At 38.6% G+C, this 19,936-nt stretch overlaps 1 protein-coding gene across 1 annotated transcript in view; it reads left to right on the top strand.

Annotated features, from left to right (window-relative positions):
* The window catches only part of LOC128638674 (uncharacterized), a 460,443-nt gene extending 440,726 nt beyond the window's left edge, over positions 1 to 19,717 (top strand). Inside the window, exons 5-7 of the mRNA XM_053690788.1 lie at positions 6,109 to 6,270; positions 15,295 to 15,422; positions 19,210 to 19,717. Coding sequence (XP_053546763.1) covers positions 6,109 to 6,270; positions 15,295 to 15,422; positions 19,210 to 19,618 — 699 coding nt within the window. The 3' untranslated portion in view covers positions 19,619 to 19,717. The remainder of the gene's footprint in view (positions 1 to 6,108; positions 6,271 to 15,294; positions 15,423 to 19,209) is intronic.
* Positions 19,718 to 19,936: the final 219 nt, after the last annotated feature.

The following is a 19,936-nucleotide window of genomic DNA, read 5'->3' as shown; positions in this document are numbered from 1 at the left end:
CCCTTGTCTGATTGCCAAGATCAAGCAGGAGAGAGCTTCGGTGATCTTGATAGCCCCTGCGTGGCCACGCAGGACTTGGCCACGCAGGGGCTATCAAGATCACCGAAGCTCTCTCCTTCGGATATTGAACGCTTGATTCTATCAAAGCGTGGTTTTTCCGAATCGGTCATTGATACCTTAATTCAGGCTCGAAAGCCTGTCACCAGGAAAATCTATCTTAAGATATGGTGTAAATATCTTCATTGGTGTGAATCCAAGGGTTACTCATGGAGTAAGGTCAGGATTCCTAGGATATTATCTTTTCTCCAAGAAGGATTGGAGAAGGGTTTGTCAGCTAGTTCCTTAAAGGGACAGATTTCTGCTCTGTCTATTCTTTTGCACAAACGTCTGGCTGAGGTTCCAGACGTTCAGGCGTTTTGTCAGGCTTTAGTTAGGATCAAGCTTGTGTTTAAACCTGTTTTTCCGCCATGGAGTTTAAATTTAGTTCTTAAAGTTCTTCAAGGGGTTCCGTTTGAACCTTTGCATTCCATAGATATTAAGCTTTTATCTTGGAAAGTTCTGTTTTTAGTAGCTATCTGCTTGGCTCGAAGAGTTTCGGAGTTATCTGCTTTACAATGTGATTCCCCTTATCTGATTTCCATGCAGAAAAGGTAGTGTTACGTACCAACCCTGGGTTTCTTCCTAAGGTGGTATCTAATAAGAATATCAATCAGGAGATTGTTGTTCCTTCACTATGTCCTAATCCTTCTTCAAAGAAGGAACGTCTATTACACAATCTTGATGTGGTTCGTGCTTTAAAGTTTTATTTACAAGCTACGAAGGATTTTCGTCAAACATCTGCTTTGTTTGTTGTCTACTCTGGACAGAGGAGAGTCCAAAAGGGTTTGGCAACTTCTCTTTCTTTTTGGCTAAGAAGTATAATACGCTTAGCTTATGAGACTGCTGGCCAGCAGCCTCCTGAAAGAATTACAGCTCATTCTACTAGAGCAGTAGCTTCCACATGGGCTTTTAAACATGAGGCCTCTGTTGAACAGATTTGTAAGGCGTCGACTTGGTCTTCACTTCATACCTTTTCTAAATTCTATAAATTTGATACTTTTGCTTCTTCGGAGGCTATTTTTGGGAGAAAGGTCTTACAGGCAGTGGTGCCTTCCGTTTAAGTTCCTGCCTTGTCCCTCCCTTCATCCGTGTCCTAAAGCTTTGGTATTGGTATCCCACAAGTAATGGATGAACTCGTAGACTGGATACACCTTTACAAGAGAAAACAAAATGTATGCTTACCTGATAAATTTATTTCTCTTGTGGTGTATCCAGTCCACGGCCCGCCCTGTCATTTTAAGGCAGGTGTTTTTTATTTTTAAACTACAGTCACCACTGCACCCTATAGTTTCTCCTTTTTTTCTTGCTTGTCTTCGGTCAAATGACTGGGGGTGGCAGTTAGGGGAGGAGCTATATAGACAGCTCTGCTGTGGGTGTCCTCTTGCAGCTTCCTGTTGGGAAGGAGAATATCCCACAAGTAATGGATGAACCCGTGGACTGGATACACCACAAGAGAAATAAATTTATCAGGTAAGCATAAATTTTGTTTTTAAACCACCGATGCAGAGAGGGCCACTCTGTGGCCATTGATGGTGCCGATCGTTGGTGGGTGGGAGCAGTAGCAGGGAGGCGGGTGGGCGGCCCATCAATTGGTGGTTCCGGTTCCTGTGCACACCGATGTGTGCATGTTCACTTACGGCCGCGGCAGGTTTGGACAGGGGGCGTGCGCACGCGCGCCACATTTACACATTACATTCAAGAATGGACATGAAGGAGGGAGGGGGATATTAAATATTGGCTAAGGGATCTGAGGGGGAGGGTATTGAGGGGGGGCAGCTACACTACACTACAGAATTTTTTTTATTTTTAATATAAAATTTAAAAATAACACACATTTTTTTGGGCAAACAAGATGGCGGCAAGTAGGTAGAGGGGGGAGGGTTAGAAAGCTGTATGGGGAGGATCAGGGAGGTTGGGGGCTAAGGGGGGATCCAACACTGCATAATCAATATAATAAATAAAAAAAATGCTTTTTATTTTAAGTCTGCCAGTACTTAAAGGGACACTGAACCCACATTTTTGTTTTGTAATTCAGAAAGAGCATGCAATTTTAAGCAACTTTCTAATTTACTCCTATTATCAATTTTTCTTTGTTCTCTTGCTATCTTTATTTGAAAAAGAAGGCATCTATGCTTTTTTTGGGTTCAGTACTCTGGACAGCATTTTTTTATTGGTGAATGAATTTATCCACCAATCAGCAAGGACAACCCAGGTTGTTCACCAAAAATGGGCCGGCATCTAAACTTACATTTTAAATAAAGATACCAAGAGAATGAAGAAAATGTGCTAATAGGAGTAAATTAGAAAGTTGCTTAAAATTTCATGCTCAATCTGAATCATGAAAGAAAATTTTTGGGTACAGTGTCCCTTTAAGATGGCGGGGACAATTGTCGGGTTGGGGAGGGAAGAGAGCTGTTTGGGAGGGATCATGGGGTGGGATGTGTCAGGTGGGAGGTTGATCTCTACACTAAAGCTAAAATTAACCCTACAAGCTACCTAATTAACCCCTTCACTGCTGGGCATAATACAAGTGTGGTATGCAGCGACATTTAGCGGCCTTCTAATTATCAAAAAGCAATTCCAAAGCCATATATGTCTGCTATTTCTGAACAAATGGGATCCCAGAGAAGTATTTACAACCATTTGTGCCATGATTGAACTAACTGTTTGTAAATAATTTCAGTGAGAAACCTAAAATTGTGAAAAAGTTAGCAATTTTTTTATTTAATCGCATTTGGTGATGAAATGGTGGCATGAAATATACCAAAATGGGCCTAGATCAATACTTTGGGTTGTCTACTACACTACACTACACTAAAGCTAAAATTAACCCTACAGGCTTATGTCAAAGCCATATAATTCTGCTATTTCTGAACAAAGGGGATCCCAGAGAAGTATTTATAATCATTTGTGACATAATTGCACAAGCGGTTTGTAAAAATTTTTAGTGAGAAACCTAAAGTTTGTGAAAATGTTTGTGAAAAAATTAAAAAAATGTTTTTATTTGATCGCATTTGGCGATGAAATGGTGGCATGAAATATACCAAAATGGGCCTAGATCAATACTTTGGGTTGTCTACTACACTACACTAAAGCTAAAATTAACCCTAAAAGCTTCCTACAAGCTCCCTAATTAACCCCTTCACTGCTGGGCATAATACACGTGTGGTGCGCAGCGGCATTTAGCAGCCTTCTAATTACCAAAAAGCAATGCCAAAGCCATATAAGTCTGCTATTTCTGAACAAAGGGGATCCCAGAGAAGCATTTACAACCATTTATGCCATAATTGCAGAAGCGGTTTGTAAATAATTTCAGTAAGAAACCTAAAGTTTGTGAAAATGTTTGTGAAAAAATGAACAATTTTTTTTATTTGATCGCATTTGGCGATGAAATGGTGGCATGAAATATACCAAAATGGGCCTAGATCAATACTTTGGGTTGTCTACTAAAACAAATATACACATGTCAAAGGATATTTAGGGATTCCTGACAGATATCAGTGTTCCAGTGTTCCAACTATCGCTAATTTCGAGAAAAAAAATGGTTTGGAAATAGCAAAGTGCTTCTTGTATTTATTGCCCTATAACTTGCAAAAAAACAAACAACATGTAAACTTTGGGTATTTCTAAACTCAGGACAAAATTTAGAAACTATTTAGCATGGGTGTTTTTTGGTGGTTGTAGATGTGTAACAGATTTTGGGGGTCAAAGTTAGAAAAAGTGTGTTTTTTTACCATTTTTTCATCATATTTTATATTTTTTTATAGTAAATTATAAGATATGATGTAAATAATGGTATATTTAAAAAGTACTTTTAATGGCGAGAAAAACGGTATATAATATGTGTGGGTACAGTAAATGAATAAGAGGAAAATTACAGCTAAACACAAACACCGCAGGCTGTAGTGGTGTAGAGTTGTGTTGGCTGTAGTGATGTAGAGCAGTGTCGACTGTAGTGATGTAGAGCAGTGTCGGCTGTAGTGATGTAGAGTAGTGTCAGCTGTAGTGATGTAGAGCAGTGTCAGTTGTAGTGGTGTAGAGCAGTGTTGGCTATAGTGATATAGAGAAGTGTTGGCTGAAGTGATGTAGAGCAGTGTCAGCTGTAGTGGTGTAGAGCAGTGTCTGCTGTAGTGGTGTAGAGTTGTGTTGGCTGTAGTGATGTAGAGTAGTGTCAGCTGTAGTGATTTAGAGCAGTGTCGGCTGTAGTGATGTAGAGCAGTGTCAGCTGTAGTGATGTAGAGCAGTGTCGGCTGTAGTGATGTAGAGCAGTGTCGGCTGTAGTGATTTAGAGCAGTGTCGGCTGTAGTGATGTAAAGCATTATCGGCTGTAGTGGTCTAGAGCAGTGTCAGCTGTAGTGGTGTAGAGCAGTGTCTGCTGTAGTGGTGTAAAGCAGTGTCTGCTGTAGTGGTGTAAAGCATTATCGGCTGTAGTGGTGTAGAGCAGTGTTGGCTGTAATGGTGTAAAGCAGTGTCGGCTGTAGTGATGTAGAGCAGTGTGGGCTGTAGTGATGTAGAGCAGTGTCGGCTGTAGTGGTGTAGAGCAGTGTCTGCTGTAGTGGTGTAGAGCAGTGTCGTTTGTACTGTTGTAGAGCAAAGTCGGCTGTAGTGGTGTAAAGCATTATCGGCTGTAGTGGTCTAGAGCAATGTCGGCTGTAGTGGTGTAAAGCAGTGTCGGTTGTAGTGGTGTAAAGCAGTGTCGGTTGTAGTGGTGTAAAGCAGTGTCGGCTGTAGTGGTGTAAAGCAGTGTCGGCTGTAGTGGTGTAAAGCAGTGTCGGCTGTAGTGGTGTAAAGCAGTGTCGGCTGTAGTGATTTAGAGCAGTGTCGGCTGTAGTGATGTAAAGCATTATCGGCTGTAGTGGTCTAGAGCAGTGTCAGCTGTAGTGGTGTAGAGCAGTGTCTGCTGTAGTGGTGTAGAGCAGTGTCGGCTGTAGTGGTGTAAAGCATTGTCGGCTGTAGTGGTGTAAAGCAATGTCGGCTGTAGTGGTGTAAAGCAGTGTCGGCTGTAGTGGTGTAAAGCATTATCGGCTGTAGTGGTCTAGAGCAGTGTTGGCTGTAGTGGTGTAAAGCAGTGTCGGCTGTAGTGGTGTAAAGCATTATCGGCTGTAGTGGTCTAGAGCAGTGTCGGCTGTAGTGGTGTAAAGCAGTGTTGGTTGTAGTGGTGTAAAGTAGTGTCGGTTGTAGTGGTGTAAAGCAGTGTTGGCTGTAGTGGTCTAGAGCAGTGTTGGCTGTAGTGGTGTAGAGTACACCGCCACTGAACTCTGGAGCGGTGAAGATTTATGGTGTGGAGAATGCTACTTACCGGAATTCATTGTTCCTACTGTAAAGTTTGGTGGAGGAGGGATAATGATCTGGGTATGTTTTTCATGGTCTGTGCTTAGCCCCTTAGTTCCAGTAAGGGGGCATCTTCAGAAAATATATAGTTGATAGTCATACATACAAAAGATATCTATGTATAACCAGTAATCCCATATGCAATGGGAATGTACTATGCCAGACTTATTCCTATATGAATAGTGTATATTTAGCCAGTTAGCCAGCAAGGGTGCATACATAGGACACATATATAGCCAACAAGTCCATATATAATAGGTAGGTATTTAGACAGTGCTACATTTCTAGTACAAAAGCTACACTCAGTAAAACTGGCATTACAATTATAAACAATTTATTAAATTAATTGAAAAAGTGAATGCCTGTGTATGAACTGATATTATGCCTTTGGCACCGATAGTAGGCACTTAGTCAAGAAAATGTGCATTCTGAGGTTTCGTGAACCTCCGAATGCGGAAGAAGACAGCCCTTTGTTCCGCTAGGCTATTTTCATTGCTAAATTCATTCTTGTGCAACAGCAACAAGCTAAAATCTGGATTTTCATAGATTGATGTTTGAAAATAAAGGAATCTGTGTAAATAACTTGTGTTTATGAATGTGATCCTTCCCAAACTACCAGTAAAAACAATGTATCAAGCTGTTTAGATAAATAAAATTTAATAAAAATGTGTCTTACAGTTAAAGCTGAGAGCTTGGCGATCGCCATTAGAGCCAGGAAGTCAGAAAAGTGAAATGAAAGCTGAATTTCAGGGGCAACAACTTCAACCCACACTCAGTACATTTCATTCAGGGCCTCAACCATTTTTACTGGAGAATCATCACATCAATGGACCATCACAGGTTTGTGCCAGAAAATACTTTCTTCAATGACAATGTTTATATAATATTTAATTCCAAATCCAGGTCATGGAATGCACCCAGTCCTGGCAATGAGTGTGATACTTTTCCACATTTTAAATGTATTTTCTAGGAAAACTGCAGTTTAGGTTAAAGGGACCGTAGCCTCAAAATTAAACGTTTTTGATAAAGAGCATTTGATTTTAACAACTTTCCAATGTACTTCGATTGTCAAATTTGCTTTGTTGTCTTTATATCCTTGGTTAAGAGTAAAGCTAGGTAGAAGTGTGCACGTGTCTTTAGCAATCTATATATAACGCTGTTATAAGCAATGTTGCAAACACTGCTGCCAGATGGCTACTGACTCGCAAGCTCCTGAGCTCAACTAGGATTACTCTATACTAAGAGAACTGAGCGAATTTGATAACAAGTAAATTGGAAAGTTTTTTAACCCGACGTAGGTACTGTGTCACACAGTACTTTGCCTAGCATACTGTGTTGACATAGTACCTCTTTCCAACACGGAGGCCCATGTTAGGGTCCTCACTGTCAGCTTACACAGTGGAAACTGCAGCTGAGGGCAGAAGGCATCTGCCTTCATATGGTAAGTGAGAACTGATTGTTCTCCCTTACCATATGAAGCCAGATCGATGATCATTACAGAGCGTAACACTGTCTATGTAACTGTCTGTAATGATCATCTGTTGGTGCTGAGTGGGAGCAGTGGGAGGGAGGGGCGTGGTTCCCTACACTACAGAAAAGTTATGAGGGGAGAGGGAGGGATGGAGCCCTACACTATGGAGCACTAGAGAAAAAAAGTTATCTTTGAGGGGGGAGGGGTCCTACACTACAAAATAAATTATAATAATAAATATGAAAAATAAATTAAAAAAATAATAATTGGTTACTGGCTGCCAGAGAGTAGTGGGAGTGCAGGGGAGGGTTAGAGAGCTGTTTCGGGGATCAGGGAGGAATATTTAAAATCTGGCAGACTGTTTGCCAGTACCTAATATGGTGGTGACCAGTGGGGGGGGGGGGGAATAGAGCTGTTTGGGAGGGATCAAGTAAGTATAAGGGAGTGAGAGGTATAAAGAGGGAGGGTAATCCCTACACTAGAGCAAATATTAATCTTATAAGATACCCTATTAACCCCTTCACTGCAGAGAATTTCAGAAGTGTGGTACACACATTTCTGTTTAAACGTAGGGAGAGCAAAAATCTAAAAAATTCTCCGGTACTTTTGGCAGGTTTTTCTCTGAAATTCCCTGTAGCGAAAGGGTTAAACTGTCATGCTCTATCTAGTTTATTTAAGTTTAATTTTTACTTTACTGTACCCTCACATGTGCAATTTACAAGCATTATTGGAAAAATCTAAATTTTCTCACACTCTCATTGTGACATAGCATGTTGCTAATAGTCTTTATATATATTTATATATATATATATTTTTTTTTATTTTTTTTTATATATTACCAACATACTGTACTACTGTATGTCACCATGAGAGTGTGACATTTTTTTGATTTTTAAATGAAATCTCAGTAATTGCTGAACTCCTTTTTAAAACTGCATTAAAAGCTCACAATCTAATTACATATAGAATTTGAATGTTAACTTTGTGAAGTATTTCAATCTAGTAGTATGAGACTAAACTTGTCTGCCTGATTATCTAAAGCTCTCTGGGCTTTTTTAGATTTTCTAAGCAATCTCATAAGTACTATGAAGCCTCTCTAAATATTTTCTCCTGCTGTAGAGTATTATTTTGTGTATAAATTCTCAATACTTCAGAATTGGCTATAGAAAAGATATGTAAACAAAACTAGCAGAAGGAATTACACTCCCAGTGAGAAATAGGAGAGATAAGTAATAAAAAAATATTAATTTTCAATTGCTCTTTCTAAGTATTGGGCTTTGTTATACAGATATAATATAAGGAAGCCTGATATGAGTGTTTGTAAGCACTCCAGACATCCACTGTAATCTTCAATGTACTTGTCCGCCATAAGAGAAATAGTCAAACAGTCATACGCGTTTTGTCAGCAAAGACGTAACTTCCTCAATGACCTTATGATCACGTTACGTCTTTGCTGACGAAACGCTTATGCTGATTGACTACTATTTCTCTTATGTCTGATGATTTTACCCTTTGAAATAAAGAAGTTTTGGTTTTACCTATACTCCTGTGCTGAAAGCATCTTTACCGAAGTGCTGGGATTGCTGCATTCTCTATAATATAAGTGAAGCATGTGTGTGTATAGAAAGTGATAAAATAAACTAATTTTAATGGGTTGTGGTTTCAAAGAATAGAACCAGCTATTTAATATACAAAAACAAACATAAATGACAAATTTGACATACATTTTATACTCTGCAGCTGGTATGAAATGTTGAAACACATTAAACTGGCATTAGACACAAATTGATCAATGTCCTTCATATTTGAGAAGAATTTTGCAATGAATACTGCAGTTTTATTTTGTCAAATGAACATATCTTACCTGCCCTATTCTTTCCCCTTAAGGTGGTTTAGCATTGATTCATCTTAGTTACTTAGTAATAATTTATTTTATAGGTATTTGAACAGACAGACATATATTCCTTTCTAATCTCTGTCTGATAGCTACATAACAGTGGGCATATTAAGCAGTTTAGTTGTGAATATATATATATATATATATATATATATATATATATATGTATATATATATATATATATATATATAATAGTTGGTTGTTGGTGGAAAACTGATAATCCACCTTAAAAGAGCAAATGAGTGCAGATAACGTGAGGGAGGGGGATAGACTGGCTCACTTACGGCTAGATTTGGAGTTTTGTCGGTAACGACCCGCGTAGCTAACGCCGGCTTTTTTCTGGCCGCACCATAAAAATAACTGTGGTATTGAGAGTCCACAAAAAGGCTGCGTTAGGCTCCAAAAAAGGAGCGTAGAGCATTTTTAACGCAGCTTCAACTCTCGATACCAGAGTTGCTTACGCAAGCAGCCAGCCTCAAAAACGTGCTCGTGCACGATTCCCCCATAGGAAACAATGGGGCTGTTTGAGCTGAAAAAAACCTAACACCTGCAAAAAAGCCGCGTTCAGCTCCTAACGCAGCCCCATTGTTTGCTATGGGGAAACACTTCCTACGTCTGCACCTAACACCCTAACATGTACCCCGAGTCTAAACACTCCTAGCCTTACACTTATTAACCCCTAATCTGCCGCCCCCGCTATCGCTGACCCCTGCATATTATTTTTAACCCCTAATCTGCCGCTCCGTAAACCGCCGCTACTTACATTATCCTTATGTACCCCTAATCTGCTGCCCCTAACACCGCCGACCCCTATATTATATTTATTAACCCCTAATCTGCCCCCCTCAACGTCGCCTCCACCTGCCTACACTTATTAACCCCTAATCTGCCGAGCGGACCTGAGCGCTACTATAATAAAGTTATTAACCCCTAATCCGCATCACTAACCCTATAATAAATAGTATTAACCCCTAATCTGCCCTCCCTAACATCGCCGACACCTAACTTCAAACATTAACCCCTAATCTGCCGACCGGAGCTCACCGATACTATAATAAATGTATTAACCCCTAAAGCTAAGTCTAACCCTAACACTAACACCCCCCTAAATTAAATATAATTTTAATCTAACGAAATTAATTAACTCTTATTAAATAAATTATTCCTATTTAAAGCTAAATACTTACCTGTAAAATAAATCTTAATATAGCTACAATATAAATTATAATTACATTGTAGCTATTTTAGGATTAATATTTATTTTACAGGCAACTTTGTAATTATTTTAACCAGGTACAATAGCTATTAAATAGTTAAGAACTATTTAATAGTTACCTAGTTAAAATAATAACAAAATTACCTGTAAAATAAATCCTAACCTAAGTTACAATTAAACCTAACACTATACTATCATTAAATTAATTAAATAAAATACCTACAATTACCTACAATTAAACCTAACACTACACTATCAATAAATAAATTAAATACAATTCCTACAAATAACTACAATGAAATAAACTAACTAAAGTACAAAAAATAAAAAAGAACTAAGTTACAAAAAATAAAAAAATATTTACAAACATAAGAAAAATATTACAACAATTTTAAACTAATTAAACCTACTCTAAGCCCCCTAATAAAATAACAAAGACCCCCAAAATAACAAAATGCCCTACCCTATTCTAAATTACTACATTTCAAAGCTCTTTTACCTTACCAGCCCTGAACAGGGCCCTTTGCGGGGCATGCCCCAAGAAATTCAGCTCTTTTGCCTGTAAAAAAACATACAATACCCCCCCCCCAACATTACAACCCACCACCCACATACCCCTAATCTAACCCAAACCCCCCTTAAATAAACCTAACACTAAGCCCCTGAAGATCTTCCTACCTTGTCTTCACCCTACCAGGTTCACCGATCCGTCCTGAAGAGCTCCTCCGATGTCCTGATCCAAGCCCAAGCGGGGGGCTGAAGAGGTCCATGATCCGGCTGAAGTCTTCATCCAAGCGGGAGCTGAAGAGGTCCATGATCCGGATGAAGTCTTCATCCAAGCGGGAGCTGAAGAGGTCCATGATCCGGATGAAGTCTTCTATCAACGGCATCTTCAATCTTCTTTCTTCCGGATCCATCTTGCAGACCTCCGACGCGGAACATCCTCTTCTCCCGACGCCTACTAGCCGAATGACGGTTCCTTTAAGAGACGTCATCCAAGATGGCGTCCCTCGAATTCCGATTGGCTGATAGGATTCTATCAGCCAATCGGAATTAAGGTAGGAATATTCTGATTGGCTGATGGAATCAGCCAATCAGAATCAAGTTCAATCCGATTGGTTGATTCGATCAGCCAATCAGATTGAGCTTGCATTCTATTGGCTGTTCCGATCAGCCAATAGAATGCAAGCTCAATCTGATTGGCTGATTGGATCAGCCAATCGGATTGATCTTGATTCTGATTGGCTGATTCCATCAGCCAATCAGAATATTCCTACCTTAATTCCGATTGGCTGATAGAATCCTATCAGCCAATCGGAATTCGAGGGACGCCATCTTGGATGACGTCCCTTAAAGGAACCGTCATTCGGCTAGTAGGCGTCGGGAGAAGAGGATGTTCCGCGTCGGAGGTCTGCAAGATGGATCCGGAAGAAAGAAGATTGAAGATGCCATTGATAGAAGACTTCATCCAGATCATGGACCTCTTCAGCTCCCGCTTGGATGAAGACTTCATCCGGATCATGGACCTCTTCAGCTCCCGCTTGGATGAAGACTTCAGCCGGATCATGGACCTCTTCAGCCCCCCGCTTGGGCTTGGATCAGGACATCGGAGGAGCTCTTCAGGACGGATCGGTGAACCTGGTAGGGTGAAGACAAGGTAGGAAGATCTTCAGGGGCTTAGTGTTAGGTTTATTTAAGGGGGGTTTGGGTTAGATTAGGGTATGTGGGTGGTGGGTTGTAATGTTGGGGGGGGGTATTGTATTTTTTTTTTACAGGCAAAAGAGCTGAATTTCTTGGGGCATGCCCCGCAAAGGGCCCTGTTCAGGGCTGGTAAGGTAAAAGAGCTTTGAACTTTTTTAATTTAGAATAGGGTAGGGCATTTTGTTATTTTGGGGGTCTTTGTTATTTTATTAGGGGGCTTAGAGTAGGTGTAATTAGTTTAAAATTGTTGTAATATTTTTCTTATGTTTGTAAATATTTTTTTATTTTTTGTAACTTAGTTCTTTTTTATTTTTTGTACTTTAGATAGTTTATTTCATTGTAGTTATTTGTAGGTATTGTATTTAATTTATTTATTGATAGTGTAGTGTTAGGTTTAATTGTAGATAATTGTAGGTATTTTATTTAATTAATTTATTGATAGTGTAGTGTTAGGTTTAATTGTAACTTAGGTTAGGATTTATTTTACAGGTAAATTTGTAATTATTTTAACTATTTTAGCTATTAAATAGTTCTTAACTATTAAATAGCTATTGTACCTGGTTAAAATAATTACAAAGTTGCCTGTAAAATAAATATTAATCCTAAAATAGCTACAATGTAATTATTCGTTATATTGTAGCTATATTAGGGTTTATTTTACAGGTAAGTATTTAGCTTTAAATAGGAATAATTTATTTAATAAGAGTTAATTAATTTCGTTAGATTAAAATTATATTTAACTTAGGGGGGTGTTAGTGTTAGACTTAGCTTTAGGGGTTAATACATTTATTAGAATAGCGGTGAGCTCCGGTCGGCAGATTAGGGGTTAATAATTGAAGTTAGGTGTTGGCGATGTTAGGGAGGGCAGATTAGGGGTTAATACTATTTATTATAGGGTTAGTGAGGCGGATTAGGGGTTAATAACTTTATAATAGTAGCGGTGCGGTCCGCTCGGCAGATTAGGGGTTAATAAGTGTAGGTAGGTGGAGGCGACGTTGTGGAGGGCAGATTAGGGGTTAATAAATATAATATAGGGGTCGGCGGTGTTAGGGGCAGCAGATTAGGGGTACATAGCTATAATGTAGGTGGCGGCGCTTTGCGGTCGGCAGATTAGGGGTTAATTATTGTAGGTAGCTGGCGGCGACGTTGTGGGGGGCAGATTAGGGGTTAATAAATATAATACAGGGGTCGGCGGTGCTAGGGGCAGCAGATTAGGGGTACATAAGTATAACGTAGGTGGCGGTCGGCAGATTAGGGGTTAAAAAAATTTAATCGAGTGGCGGCGATGTGGGGGGGCCTCGGTTTAGGGGTACATAGGTAGTTTATGGGTGTTAGTGTACTTTAGAGTACAGTAGTTAAGAGCTTTATGAACCGGCGTTAGCCCAGAAAGCTCTTAACTACTGACTTTTTTCCTGCGGCTGGAGTTTTGTCGTTAGATGTCTAACGCTCACTTCAGACACGACTCTAAATACCGGAGTTAGAAAGATCGCATTGAAAAGATAGGATACGCAATTGACGTAAGGGGATCTGCGGTATGGAAAAGTTGCGGCTGAAAAGTGAGCGTTAGACCCTATTTTGAGTGACTCCAAATACCGGAGTTAGCCTAAAACCAGCGTTAGGAGCCTCTAACGCTGGTTTTCACGGCTAACGCCAAACTCCAAATCTAGGCCATAGAATTAGCTAAAAGTATTAACCCAAACCTCCCTGGGATAAAGTGGAATAAGTATACATTCCAGATATATTTTACAGCAAAAGGAAGCAAAATGAATGTATATTGCAATAATGTTTCCACTTTCAAAAATGAAACATGTTACACGTTGCTGAAATGTCAATTAGGGGAAACTAATTTTACATTACACTTTCCCTTTAAGTATGTGAAGGCAATGCCTTCATTACAAAAAATTGTAAATTAAAAATCATATAAAACGAGTAAATGAAATCTTAAAATAAAAATATTTAGTAAACAAATGGTATAGCATTAAAAATCACAACAAAATTGTTAAGCAAAAATTGTATTTTATGTGAAAATTAAAAATCATATTGAAATTATGCAGGAAATAAACTTTTTAAGTCATAATATTACAACTACACTGCATATGCAAAAAACGCTGTGACATTCGTATTTAAAATACGAAATTAAAAACTGATTGTTTACCTTAATGTAAAACGAGTTTCCCATTCTCTGCTAGCGGGCAGAAAAGGAGCATTCTATGGTTGTAACTGAAATTTCTCTGCAAGGTCTGACATATTCTTTAAATATTTTCCTAAATCTTGCTGTTTTTATGAAAACTAAAAGGTGGCGAGATTGTGTCAAAATATGCAAAACACTCATTACCCTAATAGAAAAACACAAGTATATAAAAATAGAGGTGATTGTAAGACACTATACACTTAAAGCAGAGTAATCTGATTTCTTTTGGCCGCAGTATTTAATTTTTAAACTGCGCTCCCTGCTCCCTGCTAACTCCGCTCTCCCCAGTTAAGTTACCCTTTCCAGCAAGCTGCATTACTTTCTATAGGATACATCTTGCAACTCCCAGAAACAGCTGTTTTATAAAATTCTCTGTGGGCAGCCCCTGCGAGTGTCAATGTGGCTTTTATCATCTAGCCCAGCAAAGCTTTGATCATTAGGCCCTGAGTCCTTTAATCAGAGTGTCTCAATTAGTTGGACAGACTCTATTAGTGTCATTTATTGTTAGAATCCACAATTCTCTTCACCACTGTTGTGGCCCAGGGATGTGTGTGTGTGTACTGGTTCAGTGTCACCCTGAGATAAGTGGGTTCCCTTAGGCAGACTTCTCTGGGAAACCTCTGAAGTAGCAAGCTCCTGTCCTTTCCAGAAGCAGTTTCATGGCAAACAATCTGACTGCTCTCACAGATCCTCTCACGCTGGCTGCATTACTTAGCTCTCTACACTCTGCAAGCCTAGTCTGCTTGCTATACTAGACCGATGCAGGTAGATAGTGTGAAGGGTCCACCTAGGGATGCCACCTCGGCCACTTATGAGTTACACATGCTGCAGGGTATGCAGGGAGAAACATGAATAGTGCTGTCCAGGATCACCCTCTGCACACACTGCAGCATGTGTAACTCATAAGTGTCCAGGAAAATATGGCCGAGGTGGCAATCCTAGGTCCACCCCCAACCTAGGAACCAAGGAGAGTTGTGAGTCTGCCTGGACACCACACTCATATAAAATACACATTAATTCTGTTAAACATCATTCCAGTGGTTTGTGAAACAGAAAGGGAAGGGTCTAGAGGAAATTGTGTGGCCTAAATGCGTAGGATGCAGAGATGAGGATTCTGGGTAATTTCACCTTCAGGCAACAAGCCAGTTAAATTCCATTACAGAATGATGATGGGGTAGTCTATAAAACAGCCTATGAAATTGCCTCATCTTATAGCATTATTTGGGTCTTGATAGAGTCGGAAAGAGAAATTGGTATCAGAGCAGGAAACAAAATGAGAAACATGGGATAAACTATAAAAATAGGACGGAGTGGCAAAATGTTTTAGTTGCAATTTTAATGATAAGCAAATAAGCCAATAATAAATAATAATGATGATAATGTTCAGTCAATAGTGGCAACTACAGAGAACAAGACCCTATCTGGAGAACCATTCTACATAAGAGATAAGGGAGTTTTGAGTCTGAATGACATTTATGCTACAACTACAGCACGGGACTTCAGAGCATTTACAGCGTGAGTATTCCTTAATGTTTCTGTCTTTTCTTATGCCTGTGTTTAGTTTGCTCAAGGATACATTCAGCTAGTATATCCTGCATATGACAGGCTGCTAATAAACCATTCAAATCTTTTTGCTTAAAGGGACGTAAAACTCTTTTTTTTTTCTTTCATGTTTCAGATAGAGCATTTCATTTTATTCCAATTTACTTCTATTTTGCTTCATCATCTTGGTATTCTTTGTGGAAGGAGCATCAATGCATTACTCGGAGCAAGTTGAACACATTGTTTGAGCCAATTACAAGAGGCATATGTGTGGAGCCACCAATTAGCAGCTAGCTCACAGTAGTGCATTGCTGCTCCTGAGCCTATGTTTTTTTTAACAAAGGATACCAAGAAAACAAAGCAAAATAGATAATAGTAAATTGAAGAGTTGTTTAAAATTGAATTCTCTATCTGAATCACAAAATAAACATTTTGACTTTACCATCCCCTTAAAGGGTAGTAAGCACCTTGTAATTACAAGATATTTCTGTTGTGTTGCTATAGAATAACATATCAGAATGTCCTAGTGGCTATGTGCCTATCACTGCCAACCATCATGGATGCATTGTTTTTGTTTGTATTTCTCAGCTATCAGTAATAGTAGAGAAATACTGCTGTAGGGTAACACTGAAAAAGGAAGGAACAAAGAGGATAGATCATCAGTCTACAAGAAAGTTTCTGTCCTAAACGCCTACAGATCAATCCAACCTTCTAGTTTTTTTAAGTGATATGTTTTACATCGACAGCTATTAGGTTTGATTTGAAGGTATGTGAAGTTTATTTCCAGGTCAAATTCAATATTCATTCAACTTTTTTGAGAAATATAAAGAAACTCTGGGTAAGATATTCAAATTCTTGCTTTGCTAAATGCAGAAAAAAAGTGTTAGATGATTCATATTTCATTTGTATATCTTCCCCAGAGTTCTCTTGTTCACTTTATCTCACCATAGGTTAAATGAATATTGTGTACACACTCACTCTAACTCTCACTCAACTTGACTGTCCCTTTCAAATCAGGTCTGGAATCTAAGCTATATTTTAGATGGATTTTAATTGATCACTTCTAATGAAAATGTCACTTTTTTTGTAGCTAGAGCGCTTATTGGAGAACAGTTCAAACTCACAAAAAATATGAGTAGATCCCAGACCTAAATTTAAAACATGTAAAATGTACCATCCCTTTAATTGTGTTTATACAGTATGAGATTAGTTTAATGTCCCTTTAAATGTAATCTGGTTAAGACTAACAGGAAGTATTTGTGCACATCTCATTTTTATGGCCACATAGCTCACTGGTTGACAAGGATCAACTGAACTATTGGTGATCAGCAACACCCCCAGCAACATTTCAAATATATTCTTTTTTGTAACAATGATAACACTCTCAGGTGTAAATAGGGGCGCTATCACAAAGGTGAATAGATATGTGTACCAAAAAGAAAAGGTGGTAATTAGAACTAGTGTCAAAAAAAGACACCAACTACCACTATCTCAATCAATACAAATATATATACAAAATGTGCTTGTAAATACATATGAACTACATCAAACAGATAGTCCAATCAAATTCCTGTATAGGTTACACAGAGAGGCAGCTCTCCTCGAAGTTTAAGGCCATCCACTTCCAAGTTATTCTAGAAAAAAGTAGAGAAGGCGCCATATAGCGTGATTCTGCACAGTAAATCTTATATAGTGTACTAAAAATGATACACTCACATTTAGTGAAGCACTAAGATGTAGTGCTGGGTGGGCAGATCCTCAGAGTTGTCTGGTAAAACTCTCCTCTTGGTTCACAAAAACAGCAACGCATTTCTCAGTATCCAAACTGTTTCATCAGGCTATCAGCTGTGCATTATTTGTGTTTAATAAACACTTGTTTTTATGCTACTTGCTGCTTTTTTTAATACTTTGGTGACCTATTCCCACAACCTTCTACCGGACAACACTGAGGATCCGGTCTGCGCAGCCAGCACTACATCTTAGTGCTTCACTAAATGTGGGTGTATCATTTTTAGTACATTATATAAGATTTATTGTACGGAATCACGCTATGTGGCGCCTTCTCTATTTTTTTCTAGAATATTCTTTTTTGTGATGTTATCACAAGTAATGTCTTGTTACTGAAGAAACTATACAAAACCATTAATTTTAGGTATATAAGGGATGTACAATCATTTAAAAAGTCGATTTTTCCCCCATCTAATTAGGTCTTTAAATTATGACTGATAATCTGCCAACTGCAAGCTTAATCATTGTGTTATAGAAAATAAGTTTGACTAGGAATCTTTCCATAATGGAACATTGAATTAAAGATATTTGTATCTTGGTAAAACCAGAATAGAAATTAAATATATTATTTTATTTTTTTGTACATGAAATAGGTTAAAAGGACATCAAAGTTGCTTTGTTTATGTTTGCATAGTGTATATTAGTGTATAAACAGGTATATATACATACAGTATATACAGTTAAAGGTAATGTATTTAGGCAAGCAGCTTATGAGAGTTTAGTGTATACAGAGCAGCTACAGGAACAACCTTTCAAACGGGTTGGTCTCTTTTTCTCTTTAACTAACCCCCCCCCACACACACACACACACACCCACCAGGAGGTTTTTAGAGCTTGGTCCAATACGCAGTCAATCGTAGGATAACTGCAATATACACTCTATGAGGGAGGGGAAAGCACAGTTTACCAAGGTATATCACAACAATAGCAGATAAAATAAATAATGATGTACTCCATGTTTTAAAAGAGACATCAAGTCCAAAATTAAAATGCCATAAAACATGTTGAGATCTGTGCATATCCTAAAAGGGCTAATTAAGTAAAAATAGTTTGCATAAAAAATTGTTTAGAAATTGCTGGAAAGTATATTAAAAAATAATTTTCATAAATAAGCAAAATTAGTTACATAGCCATGCTGTCTGGAGTAGTCTGGTCCACCCCCCTTATCAGTGTTTAGCATCAGAAACACAGGCATTGTATTTCAACTGAGTTCAAAGCAGCTTATTTGCTTATTTGTTAAAGTCTTGCATTCTACCAAAGGTGAATATAGATAACATGCAATGATTACAGCTTGAGGGCCGAAACATGTTAGCTTTAGGTCCTATGCTCTCACCTACATCCCAGGATGCTTCTATGTTTTTAACTTTTTTGTGATAATAAAGAAAATTTTAACTGCAATACAGTGGTATCCATCTCTTTATTGTTTAGAAACTTATTAAGCCAGAAAGCATCCTTATGCCAGATCTCTTGCAATTTTGGGCAGGACCAAAAGACATGTATGATATCTGCCTTAGGTGCAGAATATCTAGTACAGTGGTTAAACTGCTGGTTAGACCATTTAGACATAATGTTTGGTGTAATATACAATCTATTCAGCAGTCTGAAATGTGATTCTCTGAGTGAGCACAAATGTGTGTATTTAGATATTAGGGAAAAGCTCTCTCTAAACTCTTCAAATCGGAGACAGCAAAAATCCATCAGCCATTTATTATATATTTTTAAAAGACTTGTTTTATGTCCCTTTAAACTTTCATGATACAGAAAGAGCATTCTTATTTTTTCAATTTACTTCTATTATAAAACTGACTTCTTTATCATGGCATCCTATACTAAAAAGCACAAATAGGTAGGCTCAGGAGCAACAGGTTTTTTTCTTTATAACTGTGTAAAACTCCATCATCATACTGAACAGTATACTGTTTTTTTTTTTTTGCACTGACAAGCTTACAATGAATGCATTATTGTATTTTAGAAAAGAACTGGAAGGTTATGCCAAGAAGGATGTCCTGACATTCTGGCAGGCTGAGGATTACCCCAAAGCCTGGGGTCATGGCTTGAAAGAAAACCCCATTCCTAAAGAGGGGCAACCTATCCTTCGCCGACCACCTCCTCTGCAAGATGGCATGCAGTTCCCCATTGCTACAAAACTACCAAGGATACCTCCACGTGCTGCTCCTGTGCCTAACCGTGGTCTAAAATCTTTGGCACAGGAGAGTTACCAAGTGCCTCTGGATATCAAGCGGTCCCGGGATGTCTACTTCCCACTGGAATGTCCTTGGACCATTCCGCGGCAGGGGCCTTTGCCTGAAATAATGGCTGTGCCCAAAATGTATGAAACAGAGAATAAAACATATGGAAGTGAGCGACCAATAACTATATAAAGTATGCCAGTTGCTGTATCCACCTGCTAAAGGACAAATGACAAGTTATGGTGAATGCTTTACAACAATATTAATAAAATGGGACCAATAACTTAATAATTGGTGCAAAATTAGTTTTTTATGTTAATTTAAAAAAAGATACAAATTATTTGCTTTCATTGTAACCAGTTACTATTACAAGTAGCCCTCAGTTTACGCCGGGGTTAGGTTCCAGAAAGAATGGTTGTGAATCGAAACCGTTGTAAATTCAAACCCAGTAAGTCAATGGGAAGTGAGGGAGTTAGATTCCAGGCCCCTCTCAAAATTGTCCTAAGTAAC

This window comes from Bombina bombina, chromosome 8 (assembly GCF_027579735.1).
Source record: "Bombina bombina isolate aBomBom1 chromosome 8, aBomBom1.pri, whole genome shotgun sequence".
NCBI lineage: Eukaryota > Metazoa > Chordata > Amphibia > Anura > Bombinatoridae > Bombina > Bombina bombina.
This window is presented reverse-complemented; position numbering and strand designations above follow the sequence as displayed.